Raw genomic sequence first — 27,309 nt, 5'->3', positions numbered from 1 at the left:
CAAATGATTCTACTACTTAAAAATACAAGTGTGTCATTGTAAACAGAAAAGAAAACTAGCGTATAAAACTTTAGTTAATTTGTTGCTGAAAGAACTGACACACACAGAGATGCACGGAGATGCAGGAGTGAGTAAAATAAAAAAGATAAATGTTTACTTTAGTAGCAAAGGATCCATCTGTACCAAGAGCTGTGCTAAGAGACCGACCCTGAACTGGGTGATAATCTGTCTTTTATAAGAGTTCTGCAATCATGTGCCATTTTAGGTGAATATTCTACATCCCACAGTTCCTGTCACAAATCATGGTCACAAGACAGAACAACGTTAACCCAAATGGAGCATTTTTTTCGGTGTGTTTAACTTTAGCTGCTCCAGCCCACAAGAGTGGGGATCAAAGTTAGGAAATCAGAACTGGTGACATTCCTTTTATCTTATCACCTTTATAGCATACAGTTTACAGAAAGTTTTATAGCTCAGGGACTGTTGTCTTCGCTTGAACGTTTGGCCTCATTCTGCGATGTGGCTTAGCACCTCAGGCATCTGTTAATATTAAATTGGGGCTAAATGCCTTTAAGCTTCAATGGTGAAACCTCAGTTGTTTTTGTTAGACAAGCAAAGCAAAACAAATTACAGAAGCAAAAGGCAGTGGTTATTTTATACTTTTTAACAATTTGTAGGTTTCAGACTATTTACAGAAGTTTTCTCTATCAAATTAATATACAAATATTTGGGGTAAGAATATTTCGCAATTTATTTTCATTATTCGGAGGTTTTGTTTCTTCAGCATTAGACTGGAGAATTCAGCACATCAAAAATGCAAAACTCAAAGTTGAGCCAATTTTTCTAATACATGTCTAATTAAGCCATATTAAATTTATACGATTAGATGTAATCATGTATAGTTTCCCTCATAAATGTAAATTCGCTATTTTATTTCTTGTGTGTGTGTGTTTCCAGTACTGTGAATTGACCTCAGGATCTTGCACTTGCAAGAAAGGCACAGTGCCACTGAGCTAATACTCAGCCCACGCTTTTATTTCTTTTAATATAGGTCATTTAGGTAAATATTTTATATATGTGTATAAATATTCATTTTTATCTTGTATTTGAACTTGTTTCTCAAATTTATTAAAGAACGTCCCTTATGCATTTAAATGTATATTAAGTATCAATAACACAACACCAAAGAGTAAATGGATTATATATTAATCTAAGAAAATGGAAGTTCTGAAAAAATTTTTTGATTGTTTAGTCTTAGTTATTTGTGGAAAATGTATATTTTTAAACTTAAAAAAGAGAATCAACAATTTTTCGATAAGACTTGTGATTTTCTCAAATAAAGATAATTTGTTTAAGTAACATTGGTTTATATTATTTTATCAATGTATATAAAATCAAATTTAAAATTAAATTTATTCTGTAGAACAGTTTTCTCACTAGAAAAAATTTTAAATTATTTCTTTATTTTGTGATGCTGCTAATGAACCCAGGGCCTTGCATTAGATAGACGAACACTCTCCCATTGTGTTATACTTCCAGCCCATAGAAGTCATTTCTTGATGCAAGTTATGATTTAGCCTTCAGCCATTTATCATAAATGAACTTTGTTCTCTTTTATTTCCTATGTTTCTCTTAAGTATATCGTCTTTTGTAACATTTTCCTGGCTCCCAAATTCCTACCTCCAGAACAAATCTCTTCTGTTTTTCCTCTTTGTTTGTGTGGCTAACAAAAGGAGAAAACAACCTGCCAAAATTCAGATCTTATTTTCATCTATTTGCTTTACCTGCAGTCTTCCCCTTGACTCTGTGAGTTGTACTGTTGTAAACACGCGCGCACACACACACACCCATGCACGCGAGCGCACTCGCACACACCAACCTCTACTACTATCTATTTTTCATTTTTCTCCAGCACACCAAAGTACTTGTTCTTTCCTAAACACTATGGTCCCAAGCAGTGAGCTGTCAATGAGAATATGTTCCAAGAACTTCATTGCATAGAAGTTTGGTAAATGTAGCTTCAGCTGACTGTAAATTATTTGTAGTCATCAATCAGCGTTGGTGAAATCAAACCTTAACAGGTAATGTGTAGGGCCTGAGTTTAAGATTGTTCATATTCCTCAAATAATAGAAATATACTGAAATACAACCCTATCTCTCTGCTATAAATATTTATATTGGTAATTTACATGAGTAATTTGTTAAGATTATGACAAAATATAAACTTTACTTATTCTCATCTAATATCTATATTGCTCTTGGTACTAAAATTACTGAAAATATAGAATCTTATAAAAATTTTAATTCAGGTTCTCATTCTCATTTTGTTTCCTAAGGTTAAAGGTTTAAATAAATTCATACAAATGAAGCCATTGCAGTTGCATCCTCTTCTTCCTTCAATTATTTATTGTTAAACTTCAATGTCTTTGATGAAGGCGTATTCTAAAAAATTTATTACATATGTGATATGAAAATACTTTTTTCTATTTTCTTCATTAAAGGCTATTTTAATGACAAATTAAAATGTATATTAATCCTAAACAAATCTTATATCTGTTATCCTCAAATAATTTTTAAAAATCAAAGAAAAAAGGAAGTAAAATTAAATTGTGGCATTTCATGCCTGTCTAGAAAAATGTTACTGTTGTATGATTTACTATGTAGAGTACAAGGTAAAAATAGAGTTCAAAGTAATAAAGTCTAATTGCATATATATATGTAAGTTCTGCTTTCTCTGACTTTCCAGAAACATTTTAACATTCTGAAAAATTATACTGGGAAAATACATATTCACTATTTCTAGTTACAGAGAAATTAAAATATGATCATTTTTTTGCAGATAGTTTAAAAACAGCATAAAATTATTAAAATTCTTCATTGATAAATAATATATATTTTGAAAAAGTTATGGGTTCATTTTTAAAAATAAAAGCAGATAATTTCATTACATTTTGATTTACTAACTTTATTTTTTCCATTTCAGATACCATAGAAAGTGGAAACTATATATTATATACATTTTCAGTTTCTAATGTAAGTTTCTTTAGACACATAGTTAAATGTACATTTTAATGGACATTAACAAAAATTACTCAGTTTTGTTGATTGTAAAATAATGTTTGCATTTACCTCTAGATTTCAATGAAGTTTGATGAAAGATATTTTAAATTGATTAGTTTTGATTTTTAAATTCTGAAAATGGTTATGTTAACATCTTATATTTAAGTGTAATAGATTTTTTATCATAAAATTGCTGCCTGAAAATTTTAGATTTCTCAATGTCTAATATCTGCTTTTAAGCAAAATACTCTAAAAATAATTTCAATGTATTTGAAAATATTTCAATGTGTTAGTTACAATGAGAATTGTGAATTTTTATGAGAAAGAAAAATTGTACAAAGATGTCTTAGTTATTTGCTGCTGGAACATAATATCTGATAACCATATGTTAAAGGAAGAAAAGTTACTTTAGCTCACAGTTTGTAAAGGTTTCAGTCCACATTTGGCTGGCTCCAAGGCAGGGTAGAACAGAGGAGGGACCTGGTAACAAAAGAAACAGTCCATGGCATTCCAGGCAGGAAGCTGCAAGGGGGATATACCTGGACCATGGCCACAGTGATCCACCAACTCTCAGCAGGTTTCATCTCCCAGTGTCACTCCATCCATAAATCCATCAGTGGGCTGATCCAGGATCACATACCTATAATCTTGTATCTCACACCCTGATCTAGTCCCTTCAAGAAGCCCCACCTATGAGTGCATTCAGCTTTGGGGGTGGGGATCTAGATATCAGCTACACTAGAAGTCAAATAATTAATATAGACGGTCTTCACAGACACTGAATTTATTTACATTTTTTTGCCAAAATGATGTTATTCATCATCATCCTTAGGGCTAAAAAGAAGAGTTATATAGGTTATATATTTGAGTTGCAACATAAATAATTTAGAATATTTCTGAAAACAAAGATGTGTTTTATATATATAACAAGAAGAGTAACTTGCATGCAGAGAGCTAGTGGGAATGGAGAGGTAGATAACTATATTTTATCTTTTTTGATGTTCTGTTATTATTTCAGGTTACTATCTAACTTAATATGTAACATTACATACTCTCTATTTTACAGAACATTTTAGATATTACATGCACACTTTCATCATATCAGGAAGGAACTACATTAGCATTTGAAACCATAAAAATTCTTGGATTGACAGAAACAGTTACTGAAGTTACAGTAGCAGAAACTAATCAGCAAATGAATGCACACTATAATTTCGTATATGATCCTTCCAACCAGGTAAATATAATCTTTTAATATATTTTAGCTGTCATTACTTATATTTAATACTATATAACTTTCTAGGCATTTGGCTTTTTGAGTTCTTTTTCTTCATACTTTGTCTTCCTTCTTTTCATCTGCTTCTTTCTTTGTCACTTTCTTTTCCCCTTCTCAGTTTTTTATTCTTTTCTACATAATAATATACTCTCTCTGTCAATTTGTCCCTCACACACTGAAACAATGGAAAGACAGAAATAATTTAATGAATATTTCTTTCCTCTAAATGTAGTCGCTTCCACATCAAACAAACTAATCACATTTTTCATTTCTGTGTATTCCTTAAGAGAATAAACATTTATTTAACACTTTGTATGTTGCAAATATTGTGTTAGGGCTTTAAATATCACATTTCTTTAGTTTTGTATGGCAACTACCTTTAGTAGGAATAATACTGTCCCCATTTTACAAAAGAAGAATCTGAAGTTAATAGAAAATATACAGTTTCTCCAAAGACTCATGAACATTAAATGAAAGAACAGAGAAATGAACTCATTCTCTAGTCTTAGCGATAATGGTTTTATCCAGCTTCTACAATTTGCCAGAGCTTTCCTTGGAGGTTTTAGATAGTTCAGTTCCATGACATTTTTCTCCTTTCTAGTCTGTTCTTCAAGTATTACATAAAAACACTGGTTTCAAAGAAATGCTCTGCTTGCTGCATTTTTATATAATGTTAGTTTTAAATTGTCCATAGGTAAATTAAAGAAAGTCTTTATTTTTTATTTTATTTATTTATTTATTTTTTGTCTTCGAAGATTCTCCTAATTACAGATCTCAACTTCAACCTTGGAAGAAGTTTTACTGTTAGATGGAATCAAGTTTTCTCTGAAAATGAAAAGTTTAATTGCTATCCAGATGCAGACATCGTAACTGGAGAAAAATGCACACAGCGTGGTTGTTTATGGGAAACGGTAATAAGAATTTTAATTAAGATTCATAAAATAGTTTCCATACAAGCATTTCAATGTGAACTTTACATGATATAACTTTAATTTTGTAGCATATAAATTCAGATTAAGAAACTTTTGGAATTTGACATTATCAACTCTGTTAAGTGATACATATTTATATTAATTAATTCTTCCAAGACAAAATTTAATAAGCGCCAGGCTAAATGGATGTGTAAATTGCTATCCAGAAACATTGGATGGGGAGATGATTTTTTAAATGGTACTGCATTTTTTATATTTTATTGGATAGTGTGTGTGGTTGGCTAGATCAATTGGGTAAGACATATTGCAAGTGATAGGCAATTTTTAAAGGATCTACTTACCAATTTGATTGCTTCATGTTTTGATATTGGATTATTTTTGTTCTACTGAGTGATAATTCCTAGCTAGCTAGTATGACTATCCTTTTAACAGAAGAATGATGCTTGTGGATGCCATATTTTTTAAAGAGAATAATGTCTGTTGATGACAGAACTTCTTATTTATGTAGTATAGAAATATCCACTCTTCCTCTGCTTCTGTTTTAAACTCCGGGCATCTGATTCCATCATTAGGTTTTGACAAGAGCAAACAATTCATTTCACATACCCAAGGAACTCCGTTCATGTGTTAGGCCACTGAGGTGAGATACATCTTCCAGCAGCTTCCCAGGATTGTCTTCATTTTTGTGAGGCAATATGTAGAATCTCAGATTCCAGAAAAATAGGTTTTTTTTTTTCTCCATTGTTTGATACAGTAGCACAATCTTTACTGCTGGGAAAGTTTTTGAAAAAAATAAATATAAAAAAGGAGAAAAGATGCTAAGATCAAAGCGAAAATTTTTTTTCATTTCTCTTGTAATGTCTTGCATAATGGTAGCTCTCCAGTCCTATCTACAATCAGCCCCCATTGCGTTCAGAACATGCTCACTTCATTATCAAAATCTGAAGGGGAGGAAAGAACATCATTTTAGCTAAACACAAATGACTTCTAAACAAGAAAAAGACTCAGAGATTCTTATACCATGTAAATGAAGTTTAGCACTATGGCATCAGACATAATAAGAACATTGTATCTGATCTTTGAAGGTGTCGACATACTTGCCTTTCTTTAGACAACATGGTTTTATTTATTTGAAAAGTAGTTATAAGACCTACTGTGTTCCAACATTGCTCCAAATAAACAAAGTAAAATCCTCCTACCCTATTATGTTCATGCTGCAGTGAGGAAACACAGACAAATAAGAAAAGTGTGTTTTATATTCGATACAAGGGTGATCAAAATATATGATGAATGTTTAAAGTAAAAAAACTACTACAGTAAGACACAGTGTAGTTAATCTCCCTCAAAACTATTCCCCCTTACTTTGAACACATTTACTGTATTGTTTTCACAACTTTTTAAAATTTATTTTTGTTTTCTGACACATACTTTTGCTATGTAGCTCAGGCTTGCCTTCAACTCACTATGTAAGCAAGGCCGTCCTGTAGCAATACTCGTCTAAACCTCTGCTGGGATTAAGGTCACACACTACCAAGTCTGGCAGTGTTTTTTGTTTTGTTTGTTTGTTTTTGTTTTAACTTTCTGAAGCCGTTCTGGAAGTCCTCTTTCCAAAGTGTCTTTTTTTTTTTTTTTTTTTTTTTTTTTTTTGGTACCGGGATTGAACTCGGGTCCTTGCACTTGCAAGGCAGGCCACCAAACCGCTGAGCTAAATCCCCAGCCCCACCTATATCTTTTGATTGGAAAATTATATCTGCCTGAAGATGGCCTTTCACCTAATCCCTACTCAGGGACTCACTATGTAGCCCGTGCTGGTCTCGAACTCACAGTGATCCTCCTGTCTCAGCCTCCTGACTGCTGGGATTATAGGCATGCACCACCATACCTGGCAATCAGAATGTCTTTATAAGGCCTGATTAATACTGTAGTGCACATTTCCAGCAAGTGCCATATAACAGAAACTCAGACTCCAGAAAACATTACCTTGTTCTTCATCTATCTTATTCACTGAATTTGGTATCTTGTGGCTGTTCCCAAAAGTCAAAATGACGGTTAAAGATGAAATGTTTGAGTCAACTCAGGCCATCGAGGGAGCCAGGACAGCTCAACTAAAAACACTCATGGAAGAAGACCTCTGGAACAGCTTCAGAAATTGAAAGAATAATGAAATAAACATGTTCTGAATGAAAGGAGTATTTTGAGAGGGATTAATAGCAATATGTTTTTTATTGTAACACATCTTTTAAAAATTAGACATTCAGCATATTTTTAAATCACAGTTCATAAGTATGATCAGGATGAAAAATGGAGAAAAGGGGAAGGATACCAGTAGTGAAATATTACCTACTGAATAAAAGAAGTTTCTCGGGGAAGATGTTATTTAATTTACAAGAAGGTAAAAGGGTAAGATAACATCCCAGAAGGAGGAAACATAAACGTGAAATGCATCTGATGTCAGAATGTACTTTTCATAGTTCACATACAGCAAGAAGACCGGTGAGTCTGAAACAATAAGGGAGGGAGAACAGGAAATATCATAGCAACTGGCGTAAGGACAAAAGGTTTATGAAAAAGAATGAGTAGCTATGGAGAAAGCTTTTTAAACTGTCAACAGAAGACATCAAGTGTTGAGGAACTAAGAAAGGGTGGACATTATGATTGTTTTGGTGTTTTCACTCTGTGTACTATGTCCTTAATCTGTTTACTCTTATTGGCAAGGCAAACGTAGGGGACAAAAATTAAGTTTAATGTACCCAGACATTATTAACATTTCTTAAATTGATAATAATTTCAGAAAAAAGATTTTCATTAAAACCATTCAGTCTCTTGGTGATTCTGCCAAACCACCCTCGTATTCATTTAATTTCTCACTTGTAGCTAAATCTGATGTCAGATCATATGAACTCTTGCGGTCCTAACTAAACTCATGTCTGGAAACTTCAGTTCAAAAATCCTCAGAATTAGGTTCCATATGGTAAATTCACTAGTTGTAAAACCCACAGATTCATCAGTTTATCAGACAGATACATAAAGGCAGGTTTGCACATTTGAAATAACTACTCAATGGTGTTTTAAATTGAATAAATTAGTACTGGGATAATCCAAATATTCAAAAATTGTTCTTTTGAACCTTTAGGTTACAGGATTTCATAGTGTTTTATTAAATCAATGCCCCAGGTTATTTTCATAATAAGAAAGATAAATAAGATGATGTATAAAATAGTAAGAACTAGCCCTGGGCAGAAGAATAGCTATGAGGGAGTCACAGACAAACTGGATATTTTGACCTTCAGTCCTATTCCTACTTCTTGGGCACTCATTTCATCCACTGCAATTGGACGACAGTATTTCTATCAGTAAAAACTTCTATACTGAGTCTGTCTAACACCTAAAATCTGTGCAGACTAAGTGAAACAAAATTTGTCTCTTGCAAAACAAATCCTATGCCTAATATGGTGCCAACTCCACTTCATTAATGCCCGAGACTCTTCCATATTCACTGAGTTTTATCTTCAAGGTTGCAGCATTCCTTCTTCTATCATGTTTGTGTGACACAGAACGAGGAGGGTGAAAGGGCAAAAGCCACCTGAATTTATTTGGCTTATACTAGGGTTTTCAGGGTATAAGACAACAACTATAAAGGGAATGAGACATGTAGAAGAAAATACTACTTTTCTTAGCAATATAATAAGAAATAAGGAAGAGCTTGGGAAGGGATTGTGGTAAAGCAATTAGCCTTCGATACCACAGTCTGTCATTTTTCCTCCCCCCAGCTCCTACCTCTTACTTCTCTATATAAACCAATCAACTCTGATTGTTGACTACAAATCTTATTTTTAGTCTTTAACCCAATGCAATTAACTAGTATACCTAGCCATAAAAGGAAAATTCAAATGGCATTGTAAGTGAAGTAAACATCAAAAGCACACATCTTTGAGGACTGTAATAGAGATTTTTTCTATCCATAAAAAGAAATAGTCATTATGAAGAGTAAGAACAAATACATGATCAAATTTTATGCATAATGTACTTAATTTTTGCAAAGACAACAAAATCTAATGTTGTTTTCTGAATTGAAAACCTGTGACATTTGATCCCTTTACTGTTCTGTCTTTACACTCAGAATTAAAATACTTTATATAACAATTTAGAATATAATGCCACAGATTACAGAATGGGTACATTTTTCTTTAAATCATAGAACAAATATCATGTTTATATTTTTATCTTTATTTATTTATTTTTGGTACTGGGATCGAACTTGGGACCTTGCGCTTGGGAAGCAGGCGGTGGATGCTTATATTCTCTGACAATGAAAACACATTGTGTTTCAGGTCCCTTCTAACTCCAAAGCACCAGAGTGTTACATACCTACACAATCTGATCCTTATTTAGTTACATCAATTCAGTATTTGCCAACGGGCATAACAGCTGACCTCCGGCTGAACACACCAAGTGCTAGAGTAACGCTACCTTCGGAACCCATCTCACCTCTTCGTGTGGAGGTGAAATATCACAAAAATGCTATGTTACAGTTTAAGGTATGTTTAAAGTAAACCATCTCAGGGCTTGACTCATCGCCTGAAATAATTGGGAGCGTTTTGAATAGCTTTGCTGTTTGTATTTTGAATGTAATATTAACAGTATGGAATTGGTTTGAGCATTTTGATTTTATAAAAGCGGTTTCACTTTTATACAGTTCATAGCTAGGTGTTCATATTCCTGGTGTCAAATTCATGATTCATTTAAAAAATGAAATCTCTGTCTCTCTTTTTTTGTTTTATTTTAGTTTATTTATTATTATTATTATTATTTGGGGGGGATTTTTGAGACAGGATCTCACTATGTAGCTGAGACTGAACTGGAACTCACTATGTAGCCCAGGTTGGTCTCGAACTCACAGCGTCCCTCCTGCCTCAGCCACCCAAGTGCTGGGATTACAGGGGTGCGCCACCATGCTCAGCTTGAAATTTCTCATTTTTGCTAACTTCGTAAATAATTAAATATGAAGTGGTGATTTAAAACAATAATTTTTTGTTAAATAAATAATTCTTTTTATGTAAATAAGTTACTTAGAATTGAACAGTGTTAATATTTTCATTAAAATAAACAGAACAGGATGATTATCATTTCTATTCTTTTTAAAAAGAAGTCAATTTTGTAGTGAATGCAATAAAACATTCAAAAAATAATTTCTTTGAATATTTACAGTTAGTAATTTTATATTTAAGAACTTCCAGGAAATCCACTTAAAAATATTGGAAGTGATAAAGATCAGCAAAATTACATGATATAAAATAATGTCTCCAAAATATATTTTATTGTATGCTACGTTTCACTATTTGGAAGTGGAAATATTAACATATCTCAGTATATTCAGATGAAAAGGTAATCAAATGAACTATCAAAACATCAAGTATCATAAGAATAAGTGGATTATCTCTGTAAGGTAAAACTAATAAAAAGTGTTGAAAGATATTTACAAATGCTAAAAAATCCTATAGACTAAATATTGTTTGTAATGTTAATTAAATATAGATTAAGTGATGCTATAAATTGCCATAAAACACAATAGAAAATCTATTGAGACTTCATAAATTAACCAGTAAGTTACTCTAGAAAACTATAGCAATGTTTAAAATTTGAAAAGAATCATAAAAATTCATAAAATTAAAATATAGAATGAAAAAAATTATCTGATAGCTTATTGAAGGAAAATGGCTCAAAATTTTGATAGATATGCATATATGTACACATTCATAATATATATGTGGATATGCATGTAAAGTATAAAACTTTAATGAAAATAAAGCAAGCTTCAGTGAGTAATAAATGAAGAGGTAGATTTATAATCCATGTATAAATTTGCTTGCTTCAAATCATAAGTTAAAATAAAATTTAGATTGAGTAGCATCTGAAAGTTACATCAAGCATAAGTCTAAACCAAAGTTCAACTATGAATTTATCTTGTATGTGGCTACTTAAAGCCTATCAGAATACAGATTGAAAGGAATAAATCATTTCATTGAGAGAAATCTACATTTTTCTTACATAAAATTAAATGTCTCTACAACAAAAAATAAATAGAAGACATAAATATCTCACACAGACAATACATTAAGAAAGCAATTACTACTTATACATCCATGAAAATATGAAGGCCTTGTAAACAAGATATTTAAGAAAGGAAAAAACAAAAATTGAAAAATAAAACTAGCAAAATATTTATGCTCATCAAAATTCAAAGGAGTAACAAATATAAGGACAATGGAACATAAATCTCGTATATCATTAATAAAGGTCACGTTTTCATTAACAAAGAAATACAGTTTCACTTCATTTGAATACATCCTGAAAAATGGGCTGTTGGCAATTTTGACATTGTGTAAACATCACTGACAAAAACCATCACAATTACAAAGCAACTAAGGGTCTTATTTTCAAACCACATCACATATGTGGTCTATCCTTGATCTAAATGTCTGTATGGAGCACACAATTGTAACTAACATCTTCAGCTACTTGTAGGTTAATACAGATTGATATTTGCACATTTTGGCGAAAAAGGTGCTAACAATAATGCTGGAGAGCAGCTTGCCAGTACATCAAGGAGCCTAAAATGCAAATATGCTAGAACAGTTTTATCATCCCTAGAAAATGTGCTTAGAAAATAATGACATACTAAAAGTAATGTTTATTGTAAGATTATATATATATGTATATATATATGATAAAAATAATGAAACTATCTTAGCATTCAACTATGAAAAGACAGATAATTTTAGTAGATACACACAATAGAATATTCAGTTCTATATTTTTGGTTTGATTTTTTTCTGTATGGAAAATAAATTATACAACATCTTTAGTAGGATTAAAACAGAAATACTCATTTTTATTCTATTATGTTTTTGCATATGGAACACTATAAATTTATGGCCTAATTGGCCATTATATAAACAATTCTAAATATCCTTGTTTTGAGAATTAACATATTTAATTATATATATATATATATATGTATTATAATCAATAAAGAAGAACAAACAATGTCTATGTATACTATTTATTCTCTGCTGTAGATTTATGACCCCCAGAATAAGAGATATGAAGTTCCAGTTCCATTAAACATTCCAGCTACTCCAACAAGTACTTATGAAAACAGACTTTACGATGTTGAAATCAAGGAGAAACCTTTTGGCATCCAGATTCGAAGAAGAAGCAGTGGAAGAGTTATGTAAGTGAGTAAACTGATACGAAGGGTACTTAAACTTTACCCAAGAAAGGGAAAAGTAAAACGATTCTCACAGCCGTCACTGTGCTAGAGTAGTATCATATTAAATGTGTAGTTGTGTTAAATTAGTTCAAAGTTATAACATTTTATAATTAAAATTTTAATGTATTTATGCTGCTATCATAAAGGACTGGTAGAAAACATACTTTATACTACATGATTAACTTTATTCGTGAATATCAGACTCATTCTTCTAGTCAGGTTGAGAACAAAAATCACATTTCTTGAAAAGCATGATGTGTACTAGTGAATATGAGTAACTGGATGTGAGTTACATACTTTTAGAAAATTTTATATTTTAGAAATGTTTGAATTGTTTATGTGCAATGAAATGTGATAGAGGCAATGTTTTTTCTTTCAGGCGTTGTAAAGAAGTTTCATCTATAGAGACATTATGAATATAAACATTATAAATATGGACAAATTATAGAGACATAATCTATATTTATTTTTATAAAATAGCAAATATATTTAACTTAAAAATGATTATCTTTATTTTAGCCCAACTACAGTATATTAAAATAGAGTGAAATTTTAAAAATCCCTCTTTTTAAAAGACAACTCGTAGTCCTTTTGGGGTATGTAAGTTTCTTTTTTCCCCCCTCATTTTTTTTAAGTGGGTCTTCATTATACAGGTTAATGGATTTTGTTCTGGCAGATGGGTACTTCAGTTATTCCCACTCCTTGTCACCCCAAATTTCACATACTTTCGAGGGCGTGATTTCAGTCGTATTCATGCCCCCTGTTACTTCGCCTTACGCCTGTGTTTCCTCTCCATGCCCATTTTAGTATTTTTCAGCTGTTATAGTCTTTTTGCAGATAACTTGGATAATAGTGCTTTCTTCTTAGCATAAAGATAAACACTAATTATAAATATAAAATAAAAGAAGAAAAACAGCAATAGTAATTGGGACGAACTAAGAATTAAAATATGCTTGTAGTGCACTGTAATAGCAAATTATTTTTCTTCCATATGTACAGATATTTACAGTGATTTTCTCAAGAGAAAGGCTAAGTGGATATTGTACAATTATCAGGACATATTACTGAGCCACATGTAATCACACATTAGTCTTGTTTTTGAAGGAATGTCTATCTAAATATGTACAATCATGTCATTCATATTGTTTCACCTGAGTACATGGGACATATTTTACTTAATTTAGATTTTAGAATGTACTGGAATAATTATCTATATCCATTTCAGACCTGGTTATGACTAGGTAAATGGAAAAAAATATTTGAGTACAGATAGTCAAAGAAATTATCATTTTTTTGTGACAATCTTTCATACTTTTACAAGAATAGACTTTCTCTTTCTTTTTTCTTTTTTAAGCTGGGATTCTCGTCTGCCTGGATTCACTTTTAATAACCAGTTCATCCAGATAGCTACACGTCTGCCGTCAGAGTACATATACGGTTTTGGGGAAGCGGAGCACACGGCATTCAGGCGGGACATGAACTGGAACACCTGGGGGATGTTCACCAGAGACCAGCCCCCTGGGGTGGGTACCTCTGTGCGACCGCCCAAGAAGCGGCTTTGTCCTTCATGAGCATCCAAGTCACTCAGCTCCAATTTAAGGATTGAAAAAGGGGCTACAGATGTCCAGAGTTTCTATAATGTTCTGAAAAAAATAAACAAGGAAAATTATCATAATTTACAGGTGAAAGTAGAAGATAACTCCTTGCTTCACGCAGTAAAGAAGTCAGGGTGTTATCGAATTTCTTAACACTTTCAGCTCCATAAAAGGAAGAAATGTTTTCACTATCCCTGAAAATAACTGCCTAGGCTTTTGTCCTTAATTACTATACTTTAAAAATTTGTTTTATTTCTTAGATAATTATTTGATTCAAAAGTTTCCCTTTTTAATTCATAGCTGCATTTGTGCAGTTTTGCTAGCCCACCCTCACCCCCCCGCCCTATCCAGGGCTGAACTTGGGTCCTGGCACTTGCAAGGCAGCTGACAGAACCACTGAGCTAAATCCTCAGCCACCTGGAAATGAAACTAAAGATTTCACTCCTGGTCTCCCTTCTCTCCTCCCCCTCCCCTTCCCCTCTCCTACTCCCTCTGTCTCCCCTCGCCATGAAACTAAAGATTTCACTCCTGCTCTCCGCCCCGTTTCTTTTTTTCTTTTTTGTTAGAATCTCATTAAGCTGCTAAATTGCTTAGGCTGGATTGGGATTTACGATTTAAGGTCCTGCCTCCACTACCCTGAATGATGGGATTACAGGCATCTTCCACCACACTGGCTCCACTACATATTTTTAGTGTTTTACGTACTTAGACATTTTCTTAGAGTTCTGTCTTATGAATTGAACATATTTTATGAATATCTAATGGACTGCTCAGCAAATAATATTGATTGCAATTGTCCATGTATAGCTTAAGAAATAAACTTATTTTTCACATATAATACTTCAAAGGTTCAGTACAAAGATACAAATGTGTATATTATTGGAACCATTTTTATTGTGAATTGCTAGAATCCTTTATTTCTAGCATAATAAACCAAACATCTTTTCTTTTTATTGTAGTATTTTAAGAAAATGGTGTTCATTGGCACTGACTTTCTAGAATACTTTTATCAAAATTAACTTCAGTTCTATAATACTAGTATATATATTATTTGATTAATATAATTTTCATCTTTCATATATAAATTTATGTTCAAATGCTAAAATTTACTGAAATTCTAATGTGGGAAAATGAATTCGATGTTTTATGAAACTGTCTGAAAGTTTTACAAACGTTTTCTCTTTCATTACTTTGGATTACTTTTATTAATTTAATAATTTCCAGCATATTTTATTATGGAAAAGAATTGCTTTCTTTTTTCTTTCTTTCCTGTGTCTATATGCTCTTTCTTTCCACTGAACCACATCCCCAACTTCCTTTTTTTTTTTATATTTTGAGAGAGGGTGTTGCTTAGTCACTAAGTGACTAAGTCACTGAGTCACTATGTGACCTCTGTAGAGTTTGAAATTGTGTTCTCTGTCTCAAGCTCTCAGAGTTGCTAATTTGTAAGTCAAGTAAGACAGAATCATAAAACTTGCAGAAAGAAATCGAACCACTCCAATGTCAATGAAATTCTATGTCAGATAATGTGGCATGTCGTAAAAAAGTATTTTTATTAGTACATGTTTACATAACAAAATGTTTACATAATACATCATAATTCGTTTGGCTACTTATTCACTTCTCTAAAACACTAAGTTCAAATACATTTATGTTAATTTAAGTATAGTTTGTGTATGCACAAAAAAGAACATTCAAATTCTGAAGCTCAATCCTATGATGAATTTTAAAATAACAATAACTGAATTTATATATTATTAAATATGTATGATACTTATTTTTAAATTTCAGTATAAACTTAATTCCTATGGATTCCACCCCTATTATATGGCTCTGGAAGAAGAAGGCAATGCTCATGGAGTTCTCTTACTCAACAGCAATGCAATGGGTAACAGAACTGTTTGTTCAATTTCTCATATAAAATATAAATATTATATTTTAATAAATTGATATATCATACATAGATAAAAATAGAATCTCATGTTGTATTTTAGATGTCACTTTCCAGCCAACTCCTGCTCTAACTTACCGTACAATTGGAGGAATACTGGATTTTTACATGTTTTTGGGCCCAACTCCCGAAGTTGCCACAATGCAGTATCATGAAGTATGATTGTGTTTGTTTTTAAAAATATAAAGTTTTCTTTATATTACAAAGTAGTTATCTAATTTAACACATATCAATTTTTTAAAGGTAATTGGCCATCCAGTCATGCCACCTTACTGGTCTTTAGGATTCCAATTAAGTCGTTATGGATACAGAAATACTTCGGAGATTGAGCAGCTCTATAGTGAAATGGTGTCTGCTGAGATCCCTTATGTATGTATATTATTTTTTAAGACAGTATTAAATATAAACTACATAAAATGTAATGATTCAATATGTATACACTGTAGAATTATTTTAAGCATTTAGTAATAGTTGCTTAGTTTTTAGGAACACTTTATGAATGGGATGTTTGATGTTTGATGTTTGATTATTAAAGAAAAGATATAATATCATCCGTTTTCCATTCTTCTCTTCATTTCTATGATTTTGAGTTGTACTATGCAAACTGTCATGCACGTGCTTTGCTTTCATACATTTTTGGTTGCATAAATAGACACACTGTGTGTGTTCTTATGTTAGAACATGTCTACAGTAATCTATGCCATCAGTTGATCTTACAAACTGCAGAGAAGGGTTTGGGTAAACTGGTGATTTCGGTCCTGGAACTGATAATATGTGTAATATATTGCACCGAATGAGGGGCTTTGCAACATGCCTTCTACACTCAACACTGGGAACTGTCATGTTCCTGAGTACCACACATAATCAGTCCCTGTAATTTTACTTTTTAATAAGATTAAATAATCCCAGAGATCCTTCTAGATACAAACATTGAAATATACAAATCAATATGCGTGAGCTCATTTGAAGAAAAATAAAAATGATTTGATTCAATGTCTTCATCATAGACAATAATTACAGTAGACTCTAATACTGATGGCTACATTACTATGGGAAAGTTAATTTACAAATGATGATATAGAAATATGTAAGTGAACTTCAGTATAGAATAGCAAGCTTTTGGGTTTTATCCTACTACTATGTGAGCCATAATGTTTTAACAGCTATAAGAATAAATTGAACTAATAATTGAAGAAGATAAATAAACATCTTTTATTTCAGCCAAGATTGAAGAGTTTATAATAAAATTCAAGATTTGTTGATTATTAATATTTCAAGGGTCTATCCATTAGCAATATTTTGGTTATTTAAGCTTGACTGTTACTCTGAAAATGACATTGATATATAGTATAAATCTTATACTATTTCCTGGATTTATTAATATTCTTTTCCTCTTTTTTCCAAATATAAGAGCTATTTGAAATCACCTCATATTTTCCTTATAGTTCTTAGGAATACTGCAATATGTATTTCCATATGTATCATATGACATTCTAGTTTTTCAGTTTAGTTTCATAGCATTATAAATCATTTTCCCTCCTTATTTTCCTAAACAATTACTTAACAAAATAATTTATTATGATTATTGTAAGAACAATTTTGTTATCAAACTAAATTGCTAAGTAAATTTCTTGACAAAATAGAATGATGTATGTTTATTCTTTGCGGGGTGGTTACCAGGACTGAATTTGCTTGCGAGGCAGGCAGCAGCACTACTGAACTAAATCCCCGACCCGATGTATGGTTATTCTTGGTACCTATTTCTGCATTCCACTTTTATTCCTTGAAAACAATAGTACTTAATCAATTCTCTTTAGGATCAAAGAAAGAGGAACTGAAGCTTACATCCTGCTGTTACTTTCATAATTAGGATAGAATATGATATACTTATTCTTGTGTGTTTCTTACCCATTACCACATATGTATTTCAGGATGTCCAATACACAGACATTGATTACATGGAAAGGCAACTAGACTTCACAATTGGTGAAAGATTTCTTGACCTTCCTAAGTTTGTTGACAAAATAAGAGGGGAAGGAATGAGATACATTATTATTCTGGTCAGTATTTATTTTTATCTGATCATTTGTGTTTTAATTCACCTAAAAGGAGGGTAGGGAAAGTGTTTCAAAGTAGGAAACATATAGCATTGAATTCTATTCCCAAATCTAAAACATTCTTCCTGTAAAACTTCATTTTATTTACACAGGCTTGTACTCAGGTTTATTTTAGAAATATAAGTGTATGACTGGGGGTAAAAGTCAAGATGTTTTCTAGTTACCTGCATGTTAACAAATCAGTGGAAAGAACATTTTGTCAGTGTCTTATAGGGAGCAAGCCAGATCACCAAAAGTCATACCACAGAAATAAAGAATTAAAACAAAAGATTCTAATAAGCTTGGTTGAAGTGATAGAACATGCATTTTTAGAACTTGTTAGAATTTTCTTCTAAGAAATGTGGAGGACAGTCTAGCTATATTAGTAATGTTTCTGTAAGTGACAGCACAAACATAATGATGTAATAATGGAAAATTATGGTGTTTTAAAATGACTACTCAAGGACTTGATACTTCTTTTATTCCATATGCATTTTGTTCGTCTTTTATTTTAGGATCCAGCAATTTCAGGAAATGAAACACAGCCTTACCCTGCATTTACAAGAGGACAGCAGAAAGATGTTTTTGTCAAATGGCCTAACACCAGTGACATTTGTTGGGCAAAGGTAGTACGTTAACATGTTGAAGTAGAATACTTGAGAAAATCGTAGATCATTGACAGTTTCCCTGGAATTAAAATGTTAAAAGTATATTCAGAAGGAAAGATACGTAAATATGCAATAATTTAATACATAAGGAAACAATACATGCTTTTCTAATTAAATATAATTCATTGTAACAGTTAAAGAATTCCTACAGGTTAGAAAACCACAAGCATTTTGTTACATCTTGAAGCTGTATTTTAATTTTGGTATTTTTTTCTGTTTTAGTATAAAAACTATTATTTGATGCTGCAAGAGCTATTGAAGTCTTTATCTCTTAAAAAAGTAACAATATTTATGAGTTATATTACCAACATAAATAATGAATACCATTGACTAAATGTATAAATAATGATATTCTGACCTGAGTATATGAATAAATTGTAGAACATATTTTGATTTTCCTTTGAAACAATGAAAAATAAAACAACTGATAATAATGTATATTATAAAAGAAAAATTCAGAAACTCCTACAATGGGAAATATAAATTGCATTATTTATTGAAACTTAAGATTAAGTCATTAGTGATAAAGGAGGTGATATTAAAACAGATCTATACATTATATCATTGTCTTGCATCCAAGTTAATTGTGTGAGCATTGTATTATACAGTGTGTTATATAATCTATTAATTTTAGAAGAAACAGAGTGAAAGGAGTAGATGAAATCTAGATACAATTACTGCAGCTTTTGTGGAAGTCTAAAGTATTGCAAAATGAAATGGTAAAAATAAAATAGATAAAAATGAGTGACAAAATTAATGAAACATAATATATTTTAAGAATCATGCTATTATAGAATATGGCATATAAGCCACAGAAGAAAATTTCTCTTTCTTACGGTCTCTTCATTCTAAATATTTACATATTTTCTCAAATTTTTGTCCTCTCTTTCATTAAAGTACTATTCTTTTCTCATATTTAATCCCCCTTCAACCCTAATCATTAAGTACTATTTGCATTTTCTAGGTTTACAACATAGATTCAAATATTTAGAGTTTACAACATGATGAAATTTGGGCTCCATTTTATGCATTTCTGAGTGGAGTCAAGAAAAACATTGCTAGAAAGTAAAGCAGCAGAGAGGCGGGGAAAGGTGGAATGTTTAGCTCTGTGCAAATTAATAGGTTTATAACCTTTACCAAGATGTTACTCAATCAAATTTTCCACTCTTTTCAGTTAAAGTTTTTTATTATTTTTAGCTTTTAATACTGGAGTAATTCTAGAAATATTTCTCATATATCACATTGAATTAAATTTAGTATATAATTTCTTAAATGACTATTGATTACATGTACTATTTCTAAAATTACTAACGACTACAAAAGTTAAGAATACTTTTTGTTTGCCATGTTAAAGAACAGACTAATATGGAAAATAGGTACAGTGTGCAAGTTATACATATACAAGAAAGCAAATTTCAAAATAATTGAAATGATAACAAATTTTGGCATCTTGATGATATAATATGTATCTAATGATATTTTCTCAGAATTTTCATCACAAATAATTTAATTTGAATTGTTTTTTTAATTGAGTTTATTGGCACATTTTAGGTATACAGTACAGTTACATTCATTTTTGGGATCTTGTACCTTTACATGACAGGTCTTTGTTCTCATTTTTTCCCCTTGTCCCTTCCTTGCCTTCATCCCCTCCTCCCCTCCCCATTTACAAACACTTTATTTCCATTTTTCATTTTAATTTGAATTTTTTAATTCATTTTGTATTATAGGTTTGGCCAGACTTACCCAATGTAACAATAGATGAGACTCTCACTGAAGATGAAGCTGTTGATGTAAGCTTTCCATTGATTAAGTATACAATTGACAGAAAGTCAGAACTTGGACTTGGTTACCACTTGACTAAAAATTCAACTTGAATATTTTTCTTTAAAATACATATATTTTAAAATTCTCTTTATTAAGTCATATTAGATGATAGCAATTTTTCCTGTTACAAAATGTCAGTCACTTGATTAAGAAATTTATGTTTTACTCAATTTAGTAAATTGTTCTTTTAAATAAAAATTATTTCAGGGTGATACATTTAACATGATATCTATCCTCAATTAATTTTTATGTGAAGAATGAATTAAAAGTTCTACATATAATGTTATATAGCTGCTCTCCAGAACTTCTTCATTATGCGTAATTGAAATTTTATTCCCGTTGATTAGCAATTTTCTATTTTCCTGTATCTGTAACCTTGGGCCACCAACATTCCATTGTATGCTTCTATGAATTTGAAAATTTTAGATACCTAATGTAAGTAGAATCATACAAGGACTCATGCAGTCTTTGACACTGGCTTATTTCACTCAGAATAATATCTTCAAAGTTCTTTAGTGAAAATGAAATAAATTAAGAAGATATTTCACATAAGCATTAAGAAGGAAAAATATGATAATATCAGTGAAGAGAGATTTTGAAGTGAAAAACTGTTGCAGGACAGTGACAGGATTTTACTGTATAATGATAAGAAGGTCAATTCATCATGTAGATAGATCCATTATAAACATAAGTATATACAATATTAGAGCACTGAAATATAGAAAGCAAATACAGATAGAATTGAGAGAAATAGCAATGCAGTAAAAGTCATTCAGTCTGCAGAACTTTTTCAGTAATGGATAGAAAAACAATAAAATTAACGAAGAACATGAAAACTTACATAGTACTAAACAAAATGGAATTAACAAATGTAAAATATTCTAAGAGCAGCAGAATATATATTTTTCTCATGTGACATTCTCCAAAAGAGATCACATTTTATGTAACAAGACAGAAAATTTTAGGTGATTGAAATCACAAGTACCTTTTCCAGACACATTGAAATGAATCTTGGAATCAACAGCAAAAGGAAAACTAAAACATTAACAAATATGTAGAAATTAGCACATTATTTTAAGCAATGAAGGCATCAAAGGAGAAGTAAAATAATTAGAAAATATCTTGAGACAAAAAATGAAAATACAAGCTATCAAAATTTACAAGATTCATCAAAAGCAATTCTGAGGGATGTTTATGACAATGAATACCTAAACATAAAAAAAAAAACTTAACCTAATTTTATACCTCAAGGAATTAAGAAAATAAAAAATAAAGCCTCAAATTGTATAAGGAAAGAAGTAAAGATTTTAGCAGAAAGCAATAAAATTTAAAAAATGAAATCAAGACAAAAATATCTACAAAACCAAGACTGGCAATCCTTGTAAATCAATCAAATTATAATCACTAAAGCATACACATTCATGTAAATGTAAAAAATTAAGGAAGCTTAAAATATACTATAAGGATTTCTAAATAAGAATCAAAAGTGTAAATGCATTTAACTATATTGTTGAGGAAAAATTTCATTGTTTTTTCTTAATTTCAGATGTAGTGAATTCTCTTGCCTTGTAGTAGTAACAGCAGAGAAATAAGTCCTGGCTTCTTACATAGATGTTGAGGAAAAGCTTTAATTTATGCAAGATTGTTTTAGTTATGAATATGTATAGCAGTATCTGATAAATTTTCTGGGTACAATGATTTGTGTTTAAAGGTACAAGAGCAATTATGTACAGGAATGTGATGTATGAATTATAGAACACATAAAAGTGCAATTTAAAAAAGATCTAGTGCCATCTTGCTTATTAATTACATGTGATCTGGGGAAATCTTAGCACAACAATATTCATCAAATATAGCACTATTAAGCTTCCTGTCCTCAGGAATAAAATTTAATTATTGGACAAAATGATAAAATTCGGCCTAAAATACCTGTGATATTTTTTGAATCCCTATATTCACTGCTCTTTGCATTTTTTCTATGCACATTTCCTTCCTTATACCCTCTTCATGAGTACTCTAATGATTCCTACAAAGTTTCAAAATGTACCAAGAAATCATTCCTGTCATAATGCATGTTTCAGCATTTGTAATCAATTTGGCTGCACAAGGACAGTCTTGTTAACACAGTTAACCTTGGTCTTGGAACTTACTTATGTGAAATGGCAAATAGGGAATTTCGTTTGTTTGAAATGGAATACAATCTCTTTTATGTTGAAATTGGAATTGGAAAGGTTGTATGCAACAAAGAAAGAGAAACAGTTGCTTGGGGTAGCTGGACAGTATATTGTTTGTGGTGGTCAGAAAAGTGATTTTAATTAATTTTTAGTTAGAGAAATTGTCTAAAGTACAGGTCTTTTCGTCATCCTTATATGCTTCACAAACGTAAACATGCATTGTAGGTCACTACAAACACAAGACAGCCACTGCAAATATATTTCAGAATGTTCTGAACTATTTCTTTATTTCCTACCTATGACTGAAGGTTATTCTCCTCTTTCCATGTGTGTCCTTCATTTCTTTTAACTCACAGAGCTTACCTTGGTGACAGTAGGAAAATCTATTTATATATTTATGCAATTAAGACTGAGGTCAGGTTGCCTTTATTTTCTCTCATGCATGACTGCTGAATCTGACATAAATTTATGATTCAGATGTACATGGTCTCTTTTACAGCTTTCGATACAGGAGTCTGAATTTTGATTTTACAGGCTTCCAGAGCTCATGTAGCCTTTCCAGATTTTTTCAAGAATTCCACAGCAGAATGGTGGGCAAGGGAAATTCTAGATTTCTACAATGAAAAAATGAAATTTGATGGCTTGTGGATTGTAAGTAAGCTTTGAACACTTTATCTTTTAAGCTATTTATGTATAAATAATGCAAATATTTACTTGATTTGGATAAAGTCCATGCAACATTTTTGTTGAAAATTAACTGCTCATTGTTCCTTTGTAGAACTATCTTATGCAAACACATGTTAAAATACAGCTTTAGCAATTTAGTATGCGCATGTGGATCCTATATCTTTGACAGTTTAACCTTTATCAATGTAAGGTTAGGCTAAAGCATGATTGAGACCACTGAGACAGGCAAAGTTCAAGCAACTGGAGAAGAGTTTGCTGTCATCTGCATGCAGACGGGCCAAGGGTGAAAAGGCTATTGGCTCTTAGAGGAGAGTGTGCACAGTTGTTATAGGGGAGTTTAGGTAGGGGAGGGGGCACTTGTTGAGAGGGAGGAAAATTTTTAGAGCCCCATGTGTGATGGCCCTGAGGCTGGCTGATAAACAGGGTGGTGGCAGTAGCAGCAAGTCTTTTGTGCTTTTTTTGAAATCAGACTCCTTGAAGGTGTGAATGAGTGAGGCTGTTACTGGCTTCCTGTTATCATTGTACTTGCAGGTGGTGGGTCGGTTGGGGTTTTTCTCTCTTGGATGGAAGGTCACACTTGGGGGACAAAAACAGCCTCTTTTCCTTGGTAGTAATAAATACTTCTAAATATTTATTTTATTTTTATTCAATATAGGAATAAATCTCACTCCAGCAGTGGTCAGCCTTTTGTGTAAGATATAATTTCTTATACATGTAGTGAAACTGTTTTTTTTTTTATTTCCTTTTTCTGGATGAAGTTTTAAAACATTGTTGCAATGACTTTTTAAAATCAGTTTTCAAATAACCTGTCATAGTTAAGAGGAGATAGTTGAGACATACATTTAGATAATTTAAGTGCTATAATCACAAGATATGATGAATATTTAAATTTAAACAATCTTGATACAGTAAAAGACACATTACCATTAAGTCCCCTGAAAATACTGCCCCTTATTTGGACACTTTTATCCCACTATTCTTGCCACTTTCTGAAGAAGTTCTGAAAATTTTTAATATCTTTAGTTGTGCTGCTATGACAACTTCAATATCCTGAATTGATTCAGAATATTTACCTATCGTGATCATTTTGACTTTGGGGAAGAACCAAAAGTTGAGAGGTTCCAAATTCAGTGAATAAGGTGGATGAGGATGCAGTGTAATGTTTTTGTGTGACAGAAATTACTGTACCAAAAGCCACGCCTGATATTCAGCATTGTCATGATGGAGGATGACACCATCTGTCCATTATTTAGTCTGTTTCCCACACACATTATTTCTTAAATAATAAGCCCTTACAATACTCAGAGTGGACTGTAGTGTTCCTAGGTGCAGTCAGCTCACACTATTCTCACAAGGTCAAACAAAAATCAGCATCACACTAATGTTGGGTCACTACTGACTCATTTTTTAAAAATGAGAGCTGGGGAATTTTCATCCAGAGTTCTGAATCTTGTTCTTAAGATCATAACCATAAATCCAAATTTCTTGAAAAGTTGAAATATGAAGTATCATGTTCACACAACTTCAATAAAATGGATTGTTTGTGATCTAAGATTTATACCACACTTTAAAACATACCTAGTTGCACCCATAGTTCACAAATTACCAGCACATCAAACAAGTTGAAACTTGTCACACCTGCTCCTAAAACCTGATGCACAAATCTCTTAACAGAGATCCCTGCTTCTGCTGGATGACTCCAGTAGTAGTTATTATGTTTGTGTCCAGATGTTCCCCATGCCAGTATGTGGTCATAGGTGGGTTTTGAGAGGTGACTGGATCTAGAGTGTGTGATGCTGGGATTAAGGGTGTGTGGTTACCAAATTAGTCTTTGGTTTGGCTTGGCAGCCACCCTAAAATTGGCAGCCTAGATAGAATCTAAAAGGGCAGAAACAAGCTATTTTTGCTAGTCACTTCCTTGTTTTACTACTTATGGGCCACCATGAACTGTTTCTCCTTTGCAATGCCTCTCCCAGACCCAGCAGGAGCCAGCTGATTATGGACTGAGACTTGTATAAACTTTTACGAGAATAAATCTTTCCTCCTTTAACTTTTAGTTTTGGGCATTTTATCTCAGCAGAGACAAAAAGTAAGTAAGATAGAATTAGATAATGAGAGTGGCATCATTCCTAGTTCAGGAGCCTTTGGAATTGTGGAAAGTTTGGAAAGGTTTAGAGATGATGGCTATAAAAGTGTCCCTGAAACACCTGAGGCTGTACTTGATGGGAGATTCTTGTCAGAGCCCCCAAGAAAAGAATGATTATAGCAGTGCTGCTGGTAAAGACCAGACTCAAGAGGTTTGAGCTGGGAAGGAGGATTTCATTGTCTTAATTCTAGAACATGCATGGTATGGCTTGGCTGAAAGGGTGCCTGCATTTTGCTCATATTTCTAAACTTTGCCTGAAACTGCTTAAGGATGGTGGACTGAATCTAACAGAGGAAATTTCAAGACAATCTAATATTGAGGCCATGGCATGGCTACTGTTGGGGGTTTTAGCCAGATCTATCCTGAGAATTAAGAGCAAAAACTCAGCAGAATGATTTAAAATGTGAGAAAGGATGCTAGAGTAATGTTGAGGACTACAAAGTTAGAGCACAGGAAAGCTTGATTGCTGGAAAACAACAGGAAAAAAAAATGACATGAGGAACATCACAAGAACCAGCACCCTGAAGGACTCCAACCTTTGCAGCTTCAAAATTACAGAAGCTGAAGACTTTGCTTTGAGAAGAGTGCCCCAAGGCACTATGTTTCAGAATGGCAGTGGAAGTTGTTTCTTGGGATTGGATTCAGAGTGTTCAGCAGTTCAGGCACTCGACCCCTATAGCCAAGAGAGAAGGGAGCCTGGCTGCTGCTCCAGCTGGCAATAGACCTTGGTGTCTTCCATATGGTGCTGGTTTTAGATCCATGCAGAATGCAAGAGTTGTGTATTCAGGAAGCCTTCTACTCAGATTTTAGAAAAAGCCTGGGAGGCCAAGCAGAGAACCCTAAAGGGGGCAGTGGGGGTAGCTGTGAATGTGAAGCTGAAGGTGCAGTGCACACCCAGAAAGTTGGAGAAGTCAGGAAAGGAGGTAATCAGAAGAGAGCAAAACCGGCCCAAGAGAGAAGCCCTGGATTCTATAACTACCAGAAGTGCGGTAGCGGGTAACCACCCAAGCCCTTTGGAGGTTGCCACTTACCTCATGTTGCTGGGGATGCTGGATATGGGGATTTAATGTTCTCCCTGCTGGATTTTGGTCTTGTTTAGTTCCCATTCTTTTCTATCCCCCAAACTATACTTTTTGGAAGGAAAATGTCTATCTTATGCCACTGAATGTTGGAAGTGTCTAACTTCTTTTCATTGTACAGGGGCTCATGGCTAAGAGTTTGCCTTAAATCTCAGAGGAAACTTTGGATTAGATTTTTTAGCAGTGTTAAAACTGTTAGGACTTGGGCAGCTCTTAAGGATGAACAAAATGCCTTTTGCATAATGGGATGTGCATGAGTTTGGAGGGCCAGGGGAAGAATGTTATGGCTTTTGTCTAGATGTCCTCCCAAAACTTTCTGCAGTCCAGGTATAGGTGGGGCTTTTTCAGAGATGGCTGGATCTAGGATGTGTGATACCAGGGTTAAAGGTGTGTGATTACTAAAACAGTCCACTGATGATTGGTTTGAGACATTTGTTTATTTGACGAATATTTGAGACTATTACATAGTTCTGGGTATGAGTGCTACCAACCCTAAATGCAGGTAGCCTAGATAGAATATAAATGGATAGAAAGAACCTACCATT

General features: G+C 32.5%; 1 protein-coding gene across 1 annotated transcript in view; it reads left to right on the top strand.

The window, feature by feature from the left end:
* Si (sucrase-isomaltase) overlaps positions 1-27,309 on the top strand; it is an 86,960-nt gene that overhangs the window by 36,641 nt on the left and 23,010 nt on the right. The window contains exons 23-35 of the mRNA XM_010604193.3: positions 2,984-3,033; positions 4,127-4,297; positions 5,092-5,247; positions 9,600-9,806; positions 12,348-12,502; positions 13,896-14,064; positions 15,928-16,024; positions 16,131-16,243; positions 16,331-16,456; positions 18,019-18,147; positions 18,699-18,809; positions 20,582-20,644; positions 23,387-23,503. Coding sequence (XP_010602495.1) covers positions 2,984-3,033; positions 4,127-4,297; positions 5,092-5,247; positions 9,600-9,806; positions 12,348-12,502; positions 13,896-14,064; positions 15,928-16,024; positions 16,131-16,243; positions 16,331-16,456; positions 18,019-18,147; positions 18,699-18,809; positions 20,582-20,644; positions 23,387-23,503 — 1,664 coding nt within the window. The remainder of the gene's footprint in view (positions 1-2,983; positions 3,034-4,126; positions 4,298-5,091; positions 5,248-9,599; positions 9,807-12,347; positions 12,503-13,895; positions 14,065-15,927; positions 16,025-16,130; positions 16,244-16,330; positions 16,457-18,018; positions 18,148-18,698; positions 18,810-20,581; positions 20,645-23,386; positions 23,504-27,309) is intronic.

The sequence above is a fragment of the Fukomys damarensis genome, unplaced genomic scaffold (assembly GCF_012274545.1).
Source record: "Fukomys damarensis isolate Sample0158 unplaced genomic scaffold, DMR_v1.0_HiC HiC_scaffold_12, whole genome shotgun sequence".
Classification (NCBI taxonomy): Eukaryota; Metazoa; Chordata; class Mammalia; order Rodentia; family Bathyergidae; genus Fukomys; species Fukomys damarensis.
Note: the sequence above shows the minus strand (reverse complement) of the source record. Positions and strands in the feature narration are given on the sequence as shown.